This window comes from Hyperolius riggenbachi, chromosome 1, assembly GCF_040937935.1.
Source record: "Hyperolius riggenbachi isolate aHypRig1 chromosome 1, aHypRig1.pri, whole genome shotgun sequence".
Taxonomy (NCBI): Eukaryota; Metazoa; Chordata; class Amphibia; order Anura; family Hyperoliidae; genus Hyperolius; species Hyperolius riggenbachi.
The window spans coordinates 258,260,795-258,275,676 of record NC_090646.1 but is presented as its reverse complement, the minus strand read 5'-3'; the positions used below and the strand labels follow the sequence as shown (position 1 = coordinate 258,275,676).

At 44.1% G+C, this 14,882-nt stretch overlaps 1 protein-coding gene across 2 annotated transcripts in view; it reads left to right on the top strand.

Annotated features, from left to right (window-relative positions):
* Window positions 1-13,752, top strand: part of GRSF1 (G-rich RNA sequence binding factor 1) — a 76,240-nt gene extending 62,488 nt beyond the window's left edge. For both annotated transcript variants that reach the window (XM_068233341.1, XM_068233338.1), the window contains exons 7-10: window positions 712-833; window positions 930-1,068; window positions 8,176-8,261; window positions 11,713-13,752. In XM_068233341.1, the coding sequence (XP_068089442.1) occupies window positions 712-833; window positions 930-1,068; window positions 8,176-8,225 (311 nt within the window). In that variant the 3' untranslated portion in view covers window positions 8,226-8,261; window positions 11,713-13,752. The remainder of the gene's footprint in view (window positions 1-711; window positions 834-929; window positions 1,069-8,175; window positions 8,262-11,712) is intronic.
* Window positions 13,753-14,882: the final 1,130 nt, after the last annotated feature.

Below are 14,882 nucleotides of genomic sequence, written 5' to 3'. Positions count from 1 at the left end.
TTGTCTTGGCTGAGTTCCATCAAGTATTGGGGTAAGCAAAAGAGCGGTGCTCTCATCCAACTGTGGCTGGATAGTATATTGCACCGGTGTCAAACTCAAGGCCCGAGGTCCAAATCCAGCCCTCCTCACCATTTTATGGGGCCCTTTAGAGCTGCAAATGTGCATGATTGAAAGGAGGAAATGGAGAGCAAAAACCTGCGCTGTATGCATGGTCACAGCTACGAATCAGCTGACTTTGGCGCGCGGCTCTGAGAGCCGAGCGCCGAAACTGGGCGCCCCATAGCAGCAATACTATGCTGCGCGGGGCGCGTAGCGGTAATTTGGGGGCTCTGGCGGCAGCCAGACCCCGAATTACATCTCCCTCCGAGTTGCGACAACTCAGAGGGGGAATAGTATTTAACGCCGCCTCGGAGTTTAGCGGCAGTGGTGAGAGCCGTCATTCGGCTCTAAACGAGCTGAACTGAGCGGCGGCGAATTAATATGCATCCGTCACAGCTAACTGGGAGTTTCGACACAGTAGGGTGCCCCAGCACTTGTACAGTATACAGTACTTGTGAATCAGTGTTTAGATTGTGATTCACTTTTAGTAATATAGTCCTTATTGGGAACATACCATTCCTTGTCTCTTGTGCCATGCTTTGCTTCACTATCCAACTATTGCCTAGACATGGCCAATATTACATCATAATCTTGGACTTTTTTTTTTTTCAGAATATGTGAAAGACATGTCTGGAAACTCAGTGGATTCTCAGAACTTCACAGGAGGGTCCCTAGTCCATGATATCCACATTAGAGGACTCCCATTTAATGTGTCTGGGCAGGACATTGCCAATGTAAGTTACTGCTGACCTGAAGGTAATCCTAGATGGTAGGAAGTAACAGAACATGTCTGTACAATAGTACATACTGACTTATCTTCATTTTCATAGTTTTTCCATCCAGTGATGCCTTTGAAGATTAATATTGAGTTCAGTGCAGATGCAGGAGGTACTTCTGGGGAAGCCGTTGTAAGATTCTTGACTCATGAAGATGCCATAGCTGCCATGGCCAAAAACAGAGGTCATATGGGTAAGTAGATTTGCCATCCACAACATTGTTTATGTGGTGCTTGGGTATTTGCAATGGTTGCATGGTTTATGCTCTCTTCACCTTTTTTTATGCATTTGTGTACTTTCATTGCTTTTATTGCTCTTTGGTACAGCGTGTTGTGCCTGTGCGATACATCTCTATTATGAGTTCCTGCATTTTCTCCTGATATCTGCAGTGTTGTGGTGAACCTATTCCTAACGTTCACTTTGCAGTAGTTGGTACTGAACTTTGACTGAAGGAGAAACCGTAACCAAGAATTGAACTTCATATCAAACAGCAGCTGATACCCCCTTTCCCATGAGAATTCCTTTTCATAAATGGATCATCAGGGTGCTGGCGAAACTCCTTCCACAGTGTGATGTCAGGACCATAGTGCTGAAATCACATTGTGGAAGCCTTGTGGCATTGTGGGAAATAACAGCTGTTTCCAACTGCCAAAAAAAAGCAAGAAGCATCTCCTTCCACTGACATCACCTGCCAGCAGTAAAAATGTCACCATGTGATAAATGTCAGAATGTAAATCAGGGAGAGGAAATATTTTGCAACAGGCAAATCATTTATACATAATTATTGTAAAAATGAAGCACTTTTTTATTACATTTTCACTGGAGTTCCTCTTGAAGCGGTGTCCAAAAGAATGGTTTTATTTTTTTGAATTAGCTGTCTATTTAGCTCTGTCTGGAGCAAAATCCCCCCAAGTATATCAAGTTGATATACTTAACCACTTCTATACCATGAAATTTTGTGCTGATCTGTGCTGCGTGGGCTCTCCAGCCCACAGCACAGATCAGGTTGCAGCCAGGCCGATCAGACTCCCCCCCCCCCCCCCCCCCCCCCCTTTTTTTCCCCACTAGGGGGATGTCCTGCTGGGGGGGTCTGATCGCCGGCTGCTTGCGGGGGGGCTCTTCAAAGCCCCCCTCCGCAGCGCTTCCTGGCCTCCTTCCCCTTCCCTCTCTCTCTCCCTCTGTGAGCGTCGCAGGACGGATTTCCGTCCTGTGCCTGATGGGATAGGCTTTAGCCTATCAGATGCCGGCGATCCCCGGCCAATCAGAGGCGGGGATCACCGATCTCTACGGCGCTGCTGCGCAGCAGCGCCGTATACGTAAACACCGGGGAAGATCTTCCCCGTGTGTTTACATTTACCCTGCGAGCCGCAGATCGGCTCGCAGGGTGTTCACGGAGACACCCTCCGTAAACTGACATGGAACGTTTCCATGGAATACACTTCAGGATTCAGGGGTGTACATATACGCACCGAGAATCCGGAAGTGGTTAATATATGGGAGTGATCCCCTTATGTGTCCCCTATTTATGGAATCTTAAAGTGGATGGACTATAAACCAACACCTTGTCCTCAATAGGTAAATATTGATTTGAATCATTCAATAACCAATTAAAACCTCAGTTCATTATAAATCTTTTTTAAAAGTTTTTTTTTTTTTTCACATAAATACAAATACACAGTATCCAGATAGCCATTAGAGCGAAGTCATAATTAACCATTTGGGGACCGGCTGTCTAACCCCCCTTAAGGACCAGGCGGGACTTGCCACTTATTTCAGAGCAAGCGGGAGTGCCGGCCAGAGCAGAGGGGAGCGCCGAAGGTGAGTGGATGGATGAGTGGGAAGGCAGGAAGGTGAGTGGATCCTCTTCTCCTCAATTCCCCCCCCCCCCCCACTTCCGCATACGTGATGGCTCCTGGTCATTGAGGGGAGATGTCAGCTGTCATGACAGCTTAACCACTTGCCGACCGCGCACTCATAGCGCGCGTCGGCAAAGTGGCAGCTGCAGGACCAGCGACGCAGTTCTGCGTCGCCGGCTGCAAGCTAATTAATCAGGAAGCAGCCGCTCGCGCGAGCGGCTGCTTCCTGTCAATTCACGGCGGGGGGGGGGCCTCAGTGAATAGCCTGCGGGCCGCCGATCGCGGCTCGCAGGCTAAATGTAAACACAAGCGGAAATCCGCTTTGTTTACATCCGTACAACGCTGCTAACAGTAGCAGCGTTGTACCAGATCAGCGATCAGCGGCCGGGGATCGCTGTCACATGACAGGCAGGAGCCTGTTAGAGGCTGCACAGGACAGATCCGTTCCTGTGCAGCCCCTAGTCTCCGGGGGAGGGAGGGGGGGAATTTTGCCGCGGAGGGGGGCTTTGAGGTGCCCCCCCGCAACACACACACAGGCAGGCAGGATCGATCAGACCCCCCAGCACATCATCCCCCTAGTGGGGAAAAAAGGGGGGCGATCTGGTCGCTCTGCCTGCACCCTGATCTGTGCTGGGGGCTGTAGAGCCCACCCAGCACAGATCAGCTAAAACAGCGCTGGTCCTTAAGGGGGGGGGGGGGGTAAAGGGTGGGTCCTCAAGTGGTTAATCTCCCCTCTCTGGTGCGCTTGATCGCGTCGGGAGTGGAAATGGCGGGTGATGTAAATCCTATGCCACATCAGCCTAAAGTAGCCACAAGTGTGGTGTAGGATCTACTTGCATCGGTCCTCAAAAGGTTACACAGTTTACAAACATTATGCATAGTTCCCAGTAAAGGGTGCCATGAAATAGGAAATTGTCCCTTATATTATGTCCACCATTTATATAAATATCATGGAAATCCCTCTTTGGGAAAAATATATCCATAAATTTAGCATTTAATTATGTGCAGCCGAGGTACATAATTTTCTCGACGCGTTTCGTGAAATATCGGACCATATAACATTCACTTCTTCAGGATTAATACATTTCCCGGCTAAATTCTATCACGTAATTGGCTGGAATCATTCAGAATCTCAGAAAAAAGTTAACTTCATAGCAGGATTCAAAAAATCGCAGTTATGTCAAATTACATGTACATGAAGAACCCACAGTACTCGAGTAACTTCCATACAATTGATGATTCAGGTAAGCCAATGTTTGCTGTTGGCTGTCTGCGTGAAAGCATGGCGTCTGAAGGTATGGCTTAGCGTGTGTTCTGTCTGACAGGAAATTTATACCTACTTGTGTGAAATTCCATTATTTCGGAGCAATATCTCAGGCTTGTGATTTGTTAGTTCTTTGCAGCCCTTGGCCGGCGCAAGAATGTAACAGTAAGGGCTGTTTCACAGCTAAAATTGCCAAAATATTGCAATCACCATTACATGCATCTTTTTTTTTTTAGAGCCTTTTACAGACAGTAAACTTTCACTACACAGAATGATTGTTCACTAGCATTGTGAGCAGCATTTGATGTCTGCAGGTGCATCTTCTGAAATTCTCCAATCACTTTTACTTTAGCGATAGAAATCAGCTGGTCTAATCTCTGTCAGAAAAGGTGGGCATGGTTACTCTGCCTTTGTGAATTGTGTAATTACTGAATGTTAGACCAGGTCTAAAACATTACACCAAACCATCAGACTACAAACCATCTGTAGACTAGTCTAAACTGCTTAGTGAATTGAGGCCATTGTGAGGCTTTCTGCTGCTGTAATAGAAGACATGCTCGTGGGTGGAGTCAAGTAATAATGTACAGGCATCTGTGGCACACATGCACAATCATTTGAATGAATGAAGCTGCATGCTGCTGGCCTCAAATTGTTCTTTTAACAGAAAAAAGAATTGGGCAAATGCTCTTTATTTTACTGATTGCTGAATAGTCATTTTAGCGTTTTTGCTTTCCAGAACCTCAGGGTACAAGACACCGGGCCGAGCCGAAGCTCAAGTTCAAAAAAAATATATTTACCTAAACAGAGGGAAGCCTCAGGACTCTATTGAGGCTTCCCTCCATGCTCTGAGGTCCTCCCTTTGTCAGCGGGGCCTCCCTCCACATCAGTGCAGAGCTCCTCTCTTGATAGGAGCGCAGCTGGTGCATGTGCTTTGTCACAGAGCTGTCTCCAGCTTAATGCACATGCGCAGGCATGCTTGTGCAGCTACTGTACATATGCGGACATGCTCCCACAGCTACTTCAAAGCCACACTGATCAAAGTGGAGATGCCCGGCCCTGATATGATTGGTGACAATGCTAACCACTGATTGTAGACTTGATCCATAGGCTGCCCTATACCTCCCTATACACCCTACCTCCCTATGGATGCAGCTTATAGTTAGGCACCAGCTATATTTACACCGTGGCACAAGTGAACACAAAACTCGAGTTTGCAAAATCAGTTTTTAACTTTTTAGAGGCACAAATCGATATTAAGTAGGCCTATTTGTCTTGCTGCATATGTCCAATATAAAGAGACTGCAGGGAGAGATTGCAGGTTTCCTATCTGCTGCAGCTATAGGGCTAATCATTTTAATTGCGGTAGGTTCAGGAATGTGTTTTTGCTGACGACATAAGATTATTCTGGGGCTTTTTGTTTTTTAACATTACAATTTCCCCTCCCATTGTGTTTAAACAGATTAAGGTTAGACTGCTTTAATCTTAATGTACCCCTGAATTGAGAGGGGGTTTGCATTTTGTTTATTTCATTGTATATGTGGTGCTGTGACATGTTACAGCACCTTCCCTTTTATTTTCTAATGCCTCCTGTGGTCCACATTCTACTCAGTCGAAATCTTTGACTGGTAGAGAACCTTGAATATGGGTAGGGAGGAAGGGCAGTTCTCCCAAAAAAAACAACCCTCCTGCTTTAATTAAAAACCTGTTAGATAAGGCACCACATACCTCCTCTACCCCGAGTCCCCATCGCCACCTCTTCCGCCCTGTCATCTCTCCTGTTCGCCCGCAGTGTCCTCTCGTATACGCTAGCATCTTCACAGCAATGGCGCTGACCCGGAAGTACTTCTGCCGTACTACTCCTTCAGGCCCCATTGCTATGAATTTGCTAGAATTTACATAAGGATACTGCGGCGGAACGGGACAGCTGATGGGAACTCTGGATAGGCGAGTTATATGGTGGTTTTTTTTTTTTTTTTTTTAACAGGCTATTAAAATACAGATCAGAAGTACTTTAAAGCTAGCCATAATCTTATAGATTTCCATCCAATGTTACTAAACAATAGGTTCAAAAGGAATTGAGTACTACCATACACTGCACATCAATTTCTAATAGATTCCAGCAAGGGAATCTATTGCAAATCAATTGAACTGCTGTGTTGCACTGTTCAATGCAGTGTAAAGCTATAGGTCATTATCGATCTGCCAATGCTCTTGCCCCGGCCCCAAGATTGTTTTAAATTTTCCATCATGTTCAATTGATCCTTTCAATCTATTTTTGCTTAAAATGGTTCAAAAATTGATCTGTTATTTTGAGGAATAGATTCCCAGCAAATGAATTGAATCTGCAAGGAATCAAATAAGAAAATCATTGTGTATGGCCACCTTTAGCCTTGTACACGCACACAAGACCTGCATGCTTATTCAGGGTTTTTGGCTAAAGGCATTAGAGGCAGAGGATCAGCAGGACGGCCAAGCAACTGGTATTTAAATGGAAATAAATGCCACATTCCATATCTCTCACGTCATATTCCCTTTAAAGCGTTCCCAAACTAAATTTTTTTTTTTTTTTTTAATTCAAAATATTTAGTTGCACCACTCTGACACATACAAAAAAATAAACACTCCTTCAAGCCTATGAGCATTTCAGTGCATGCTTTTCACCCGTCTCTTTCCATAACTAGGGTTATACAGGTGGCAGCCATTAGCAATTCCTCCTTTGCCAGAAACCTGCTACTCCACCAGTTTACCAGTTTCTGTCCCTGCAATATGAAAGGAAGGGAGGGGCTCCTCCAATAAATTTAAAATATTTTATATTTGTCATGCAGCTGAAAAAAGGCTGCTATTTATTATAATTTAGAAAATAGATTTTATTTCTGAAATCTTGTATTTTTAATTTGGGTCCACTTTAAGCTACAACCAGTTTGTGGCGTAGCCCATTGTTCCTCTCCTTAGCTCACCTGCATAAGCCACTCAGCCACTCCTTATCTGGCACTGTCATCCTTCCTCCCTTCTTCATAGACACAGAACACACAACACATCTGTTTCCTAGTGACACGTAAAGCATTGGAGCTGCGCAGTATCACACGGAGCATGAAGTTCTATACCAGCTGATGACAGCTAAAGGGAACCTAAACTGAGAAGGATGTGGATTTTTCCTTTCAAAATAATACCAGTTGCCTGGCAGCCCTGCTGATCCTCTGACTCTAATACTTTAGCCACAGATCCTGAACAAGCATGCAGATCCGGTGCTCTGACTGTCAGACTGGACTAACTGCATGCTTGTTTCAGGGGTGTGATTTAGCCACTACTGCAGCTAAAGACATCAGCAAGAGAGTCAGGCAACTGGTATTGTTTAAAAGGAAACCTCCATATCCCTCTCAGTTTAGGTTCCCTTTAAGGAAAAGCTGTGCATTTATACGCACCTTTAGTCACACTTGCAGAAAGTTGTGTTCTCGTTCTGGGTCCGCCATGGCAGCCAGGAAAGCCAGTGTTTTTGCTAACAAGTTCAGCACTGGCACCCTTTCATAAGTGAAGTGTAGTGCCTCATCAGTTTGCTGCCACCGAATTCTCTATTTACAGATGAGACACACTTAAGTGAACCAGAGACTAAGTACCCTCATGTATGTTACCATATAGATCAGTGGGAACATTAGAGAAAACACCTACCATGCTTTCTGTTTCATTCTGCACTGCACAGCTTGTTTTTTATCAGACCTGATAAAATTCCCGACTGAGCATTCAGTCTGGCTTTGCTATAATGACTCAGCTATAATTATTCCTGAGCAGAGCCAGCAGGGGGCAGGCTTGGACTTGAAAAGACATGAGAGAACACAGACTGAGCTATAAATATTCCTGAGCAAAGCCAGACTGATGCTCAGTTGGGGATTTTATCAGGGCTGATTAGAAGCAAGCTGTGCAGTGCAGAATGAAACCGAAAGCAAGGTAGGTGTTTTCTATATGGTAAAATACATGAGGGTGCTTTTTCTCTGGTTCCTTTTTAAACAGGAATATGTCATTATTTGCTTTTCTAGTTGCATTTCATACATAAAATACATAAATTTGGTGACTTGTTTTTTCATTTAAAAACAAGAATATGATTTAGCACTTTTTTCACCAGGCTTTTGTAGAGCTCTGATGACCTTCATATTTACCTTGAGCTTTTTTTCCCTTTTCTCCCCAGATCAAGGATACTTAGAGCTTTTTCTGAATTCATCGCCAGATGGTAAATGAGGCGCTTGTTACATGTTGCTGCTGCATATGCAAAAGGTAAGAGTCACGTAAAGTAAACCCAAGGTGAAAATAAACTGAAGATAAACAATTAAATTTATCCTCCTACTCCCAAAAATGACTTTTAGATATAATTATTATTTTTTTTTTATTTAACCACTTCGCATCCAGACCTTTTATGGACCAGAGCGGTTTTGACGCTTTAGCTACGTCCCTGTTTAATCAGCAATAACGTTATCCCTACTCACTACATCTAAATGATCTATATATCATTTTTTTCAAGACAAACTAGGCTTTCAATTACGGGGTATTTAGTCCAACAAAATTTTGTTTTCTAGGCATTTTCATGGGAAAAATAGTAAAAAAAATGCATTATTTCTCAGTCTTTCAAAAATCGTTAGTAGCGCTGAATGTCCCAGGATTCAATAGGTTTCCTCACAGATCAGCCGACATGTTAGAGAAAGAAAAATAAAAAAAAAAAAGCACATAGCGTAATCCAGTAACACAAGTGTTGCCCGTCACCTACAGTGAACAACCACCTTGTGCTGGGACACACTCCCCCTATGTGCCCGCACTCACCCGATCAGCCTCCAACAAATCCGGAGGTATGGATGTATAGCGTAGTCGGGGGATAGGATTCAAATCACCACGATCAGAGTCTAAAACTCAAGAAAGCGCTGTATAGTGTAAAATTATTTAATGCTATAAAATTTAAAAAGTATCAAACTAACAGGCATGTAATCACATAAGTGGATGCAGTCCCGGGTAGCCGCTCACATGCACACTGCCTCAGACCCTCACGTCCTGGACTTCCTGGTGCTCTCAATCACGTGACGTGGCTCTGCCCGGGGCCTCCGATTCCCCGCCACGTATTGCCGGTTACCCAGGTCCCGGCTTGATGACGTCATCAAGCCGTGATCGGATATTCGGCATTAGGTGGCTGAGTTCAGAGCGGGGAACAGAGGCTCGGGCTGTAGGCTCTTCTAGACTCTTCGCTGGAACGAGGTAAGGTGAGAGGCTGCTTGCTGCTCAATTTATTCAACTGATCTGTGCACCGCGGGGAGAGATGAAGGATCACTGCTGTTGATGATCGTTCATCCGCGGGGGGGGGGGGGGGGGGGGTGCTAATTGGCTACAAGGGAACATGTTCCCTTTCACCAATTAGTATTGCAGCTGATCGTGCACAGCAGGCCTGAAAGCTGCATCAGTATATCTACGTTATGGTGGCTTGGAGGATGCCACAGGGTGACGTAGATGTACTGAGCCGTGGAGTAAGTAGTTAATCGTTTACAAAGTAGGTCTTACTGTCTCTAATCAATTGCTGCCTATTAAGTGTCAGAGTTAGAAAATAATGAATAGGTCAACCCTTTTCCTGAAAACATGCAAAACGAATTCTACTGATTATAACCAGTGTTAAAAATATATAACTTGCATAATAAAAAGGGGAAGTTGGGTAGGCAGGCCACAGTTATAGGACAGTTATAGGATCCCACTTGTTTAATTACCTCAAGAACGCGTCGCGCCAATGGACGTGGCGGCAGCCCCAGGACCGCATAACGCTAATTGGCGTCAAGTCCTGGGGCCGGCTACTGCAGGATGCGCGCGCATCTCCTGCTTGGTAGGCAGAGCTCAGCCTTTAGTCTCCCAGCGGTGATCGCCGTTCAGAGACTGTTAGACGGCGAAACCGCCATCTTTTAACATGGTGCAGCGCTGCGATCTACACCCCTGGGGCACAAGAGAGCGATCACCAGTGTTAAGCTGAAGCCTATCTCATTATCACAAAAGATGAGAGCTGTGCTCTCTAGCAATGTCAGCAGCCACTGCGGACATTGATATTGAGCACAGCTCTTTTTCTTTTATTTTTCTTGATAGGAACGCAGCAAATTTACAAATTCATCTTCTACTATGCACTTAGCACCTTAAGCACTTTATAGTTTGCCCTGACAGCTCCATTTTTAGGGAGCTGAAACATGTCGGTTTTGGTGGGGGGTTCTCTTTATTGTATATAGATTTACAGGTATGTCAAACCTGTCCTACGAGGGTCGAGATCCTCACACATTTTTTTTTATACAGCTCAAATTAATTGATGGGTCTGAACAGGGCCGGCCCTAGCCTTTTTGCCGCCTGAGGCAAAATTAGAAAAAATCGCCGCCGCCCCCCCCAGCCGTGTGGGGGGGGGCTGTGCCGAGCTGGAGGGGTAGCTGGCAGAAAGGGGGTATTGGGCCTAGTGGTGGGGAGGGGGGTCGGACCCCCCCTCCCTCACCTGGGTCCCCCGATCTGCGCTCCTCCTCCAGCGTTAAGTACCAGCGTGCATATGATGAAGAGGCAACGGGCGGGGGAATCGCTCACCTCTTCCGCGTTCCATCATGCGCTCCACTGACGTCACTTCCTGCAAGGCCGTCCACTTACAATACAGTGGGCGGCGTTGTCGGAAGTGACGTCAGTGGAGCACACGATGGAACGCGGAAGAGGTGAGTGATTCCCCCGCCCGTTGCCTCTTAATCATATGCACGCTGGTACATAAGGCTAGAGGAGGAGCACAGATCGGGGGACCCAGGCGAGGGAAAGGTGGGGGGGGGGTCGGGGGTCGGACCCAATACCCCCTTTCTGCCAGCTACCACTCCAGCTCGGCGGGCGGCCCCCAGCATCCATGGACAGGCGGGTGCCGTCCCCCCCCCCCCAGATCTGCCGCCTGAGGCAAATGTTTCACCCCGCCTCATGAGCGGGCCGTCCCTGGGTCTGAACCAGGAAAGGTGTGGTCCATCAGGTAGAACACATTCCTCTTTCTCAGTCCATCCTAAACACTGGCATGGATCTGGCCTTCCAGGCCTGGAGTTCGACACGTGATTTAGAAGTAACTCAGCATGTATTTAATCATGGTGTAGGGTAGTAACCACAGATGATCTCAAGCTCTAGATAAATTGGGCTCCTGTAGTTATACACCCACTAATCCACACAACCATGTTAAATTTTTTTAAACAAAAAATATTTTTTGTTGTAATGAAGTAAGTTATGTTTTAAAAGGTCTCAGATAGGATTCTAAATTGTGTTTATTGTTCTGCAGCTAGCCAAGATTGTGTAGTGGTGTCCCTAATGGTGCCCATACATGGTACAATTTTTTTCATCCAATATTACCATTTCTTTGTAGTATAAGGGTAAATTAAGTGAATATACTGAGGATAATTTAGGCAGTTGCCTTAAATTACATAGAAATGGTAAGATTGGATGAAAAAAAATTGTACCATATATGGGCACAGTTATGTAGAGCGCAATGTGCAGGCTGCTAACTTGCTAGATCATGGTGGTAAAACAGTCTGTATAGGTATAGTGAGAAATGTGGTGATTGACATTTTCCATTGTTTTTGTCTAGCTAAATGCCACATACAGGATGAAGGAAGTTACTTATTGACACTTTACTGAATATTCTAATTTTTGGCCAAATATATTGTCCCTTTTACATTTCAAATAAATATATTTTTTTTAATTGCAGGGTAAAGAATATATTTTCCAGATGTTGTACCTTGAAAACAATTGCAGCTTTCTATTGGAGAAGGTTTTACCAGCAAGAACTTTGTAAAAGGTGGTAACCTGCTGAACTAAAATACCTGGCACTAATTGAACAGAAAAAATACCTGACGTTATGGCTAAAACGGAAGAATCTGAATCCATTCCTGGCATGATGGATGAAATACTGTAAACCAACTTATTTGCTGCTGCTTCAAAATGCCTAAGTTACTACAGAGACCATGACTTGCAGCCTAAGGTGTCCTGCTGGAACACCAAGAATGTAAATTGGAATAAAACATTTCTACTGTATTTCTGAGTTCTGACTTTAGCTGTAAAGAAATGGGTATCAGCAAGAAGGGAGTAAATGGTCAATGGCCCGGTTCATTTATTTCTTGCGGATTAAGAGCACCATGTGGGTTTTTTGTTCTGGTTTTTTTTTTTGCTTATGTAATATGCATTGAATTGTAAGTTGATTAAAAGTCCTCCAAGATGTCAGTAGTGTCTTTCAAGAACTGCACCCATTGCCATTTGACAGTGTGGTAGTGCGTGAAGGCTGGGATGTGGTCGCTCCTGGGTCCACTTGCTTGAAGGCACGTTATTCCAGCAGTTGGGCGTGGACATGTCACACTTTCCATTCCTGCTGGCGTTTTGAATCTATTAAGTTGTTTTACTTTGAACTCCTGTAAGAAGCTGTAGTGGCTTTTTCAGATGGACCACTTGTAATTTCATTGATTGCTGTTTGCCAAATATGTATGTTTTACATACTTTCACCCAAATACAATCATAGTGGTGGGTGGAGTTCTTTAAGTGTGAGAAATGATGAAAATGTTTGTTGTGTATTTTTTTTTTTTTTTTTTTGTGTGTCAGCAGTGCTTGTATGACTGCAGTCCTGGTAAGGTAGTGTTCTGTATTTTCATAGTTGGAAGAAATAAACTCTCCAGTCATATTTGGTACATGGGCTGATTTTCAAAGGCCTTTCCCAAGTAAGGAGGGTCAATGACTTGCAGTTAATTTAGCGTTGAAACAAGAGTATAAAACTTGAAAATTGACCAATCATTTTCCAACTTGGTTTTATTCAATTTATCCATTTTTCAAACTGCGATGAATTTGCATAATCCTGCATGTATTTAGAATTGTGTAATCCATTTGTCATCCATCCTACCAACCTGTCAATCATTATCGCACACAGATAATTCTACATGCCTGGATTTGTAAACTACCGTATTTAAGTAGGTGACAGAGGTTTGTAACCCTCACTTTCATACTAGTCTCGGCCAAGACTCAAGCATCTGTACAGGTGCTTCCCAAGCTCATTTAATGATCCAGCTTTTCAGATAACCATTTCCTTGTGCATTGTCCTCCTCCCCATAGCAGCAGCCACGTTGCTCTGCCATAGCAGAGAGAATTTACTGAAAGAAAAACACAAGTCCGTAACTGACTATAGACTTGTAACAACTCGTTTGTTCAAGGTTTTAGTAAACCTTCCTGTGGTTTGCTATAACGCAGGGTCCATGTTTTTCCATGTAATAACTAAATCAAGACCAAACATGAATGATCACTTTGTTCTTGGCTGTGCTCTCCAGCCCAGGAGCACCTTAGTAAATTGTACACACTATGCACCCAGCCCACAGCTTTTATTGCCTCCTGACAACTGTGGGGTACCATGCCAGTTTCTTCTACTTACTAGTCTTGGAAAGCTTAATCCTGAGATTGCAAGAACCCTGATACTTTGATGGGTGCAGAGCATTGGTGCTCTTCACCCTAATAATACCTTTCTGTTAAAAACTGATCTAAAATTCACCTGTTAGACTATTTTAGTAGAAAACAATTTGGGAAACAATCAAAAAAACCAGCAGTGAGGAATATCGAGATCACCGTAATATTTTCACAGAAGACTATTTTATCGCATTTCTGGAGTAGTGGCAGATGGGAGCTGTGAAACTACATGTATACAGCCCCAACCCTCTGCGTTCATTCTTCTGTGGCCTGACCTGGTTCTAACTTATGGTGAGACTTTTTTTTTTATAAAATAATTCCTCTTTATATTGCAAATATTTTATGGCAAACCTTATTTCTTCTTACACTTTTTTTTTTGTGTGCATTCAATTTTGTTCACTATTTTGTCAAATGGAGTATCCAAATCCTTGTTTCAGTTAGGTTAGATGTTGAATGCGGGTAACAAGGGTTTCACTTCCGTGCATCTGATTACTCACCAGTCAGATGCTAATTTTTCTGACTTGTGTGTGATGTTTGTGGTGTTTAACAGATGTCTGTATTGGGCCAGTCTAAATCTGCAGAACAGGCATAGGATTTTCCTGATTCTAAGCGCCACATGAAAGTCAGTGCAGTTAGTATCTTGTTGATCATCTATACTAGGCAGTCCCAACATGAGAATATGGATTCTGCACTTGCAAAAAAAAAAAAACTGCTGTATGAACTTGAGTCACTTGTGAAATAGCTGGTTGTAAATTTGAAATGGAAAGAATTGTTAGAAACATTAAAATACAAAAAGAGTTGTTTAGTACTGATGTTTGTGGTGTTTTTAACAGATGTCTAAAAAAAAAAAGGGGGGGGGGTTAAAACCCCAGTTCAAGGGGTTGAACGTGCCTCCTCCCATGTCTATGCTGAGATACCCTATGTCATCACAAGACTGACAGTGATCTCGCCATAGTAATGACTGAGAAGAAGAGCTACTGCAGATGGATCACGGGGAGGTGAGTGATCAGAGAACACTGCTCCAATCTCTTCATGCAGCCCTCTAATTGTTCTCCACGAGGGGTTGCTGCTACTTGCAGCTAAAAGTAACTCCACTTATGCTGGGTACACACTGAGATTTTCTGGCCGATTTACTGTCACATCGATTATTTCCAACATGTTCGATTTGCTTTCTAATCGATTTCTGAGCATTTTCCGATCGATTTCCTATTAAAGTGAATGGAAATCTATCAGAAAGCAAATCGAACATGTTGGAAATCGATCCGACAGTAAATCGTCCAGAAAATCTCAGTGTGTACCCAGCATTAGGAATAACGTGTTGCAAGCCTCGCCACCGTGCACTTCCGGCTTGGAGGAAGTGCGCATAGTGAGGCTTGCAACACGTCCAATAAGCTGTGCAAGCTGTTTCAAGAGCAGGGAGGACAACAAATTTATGGG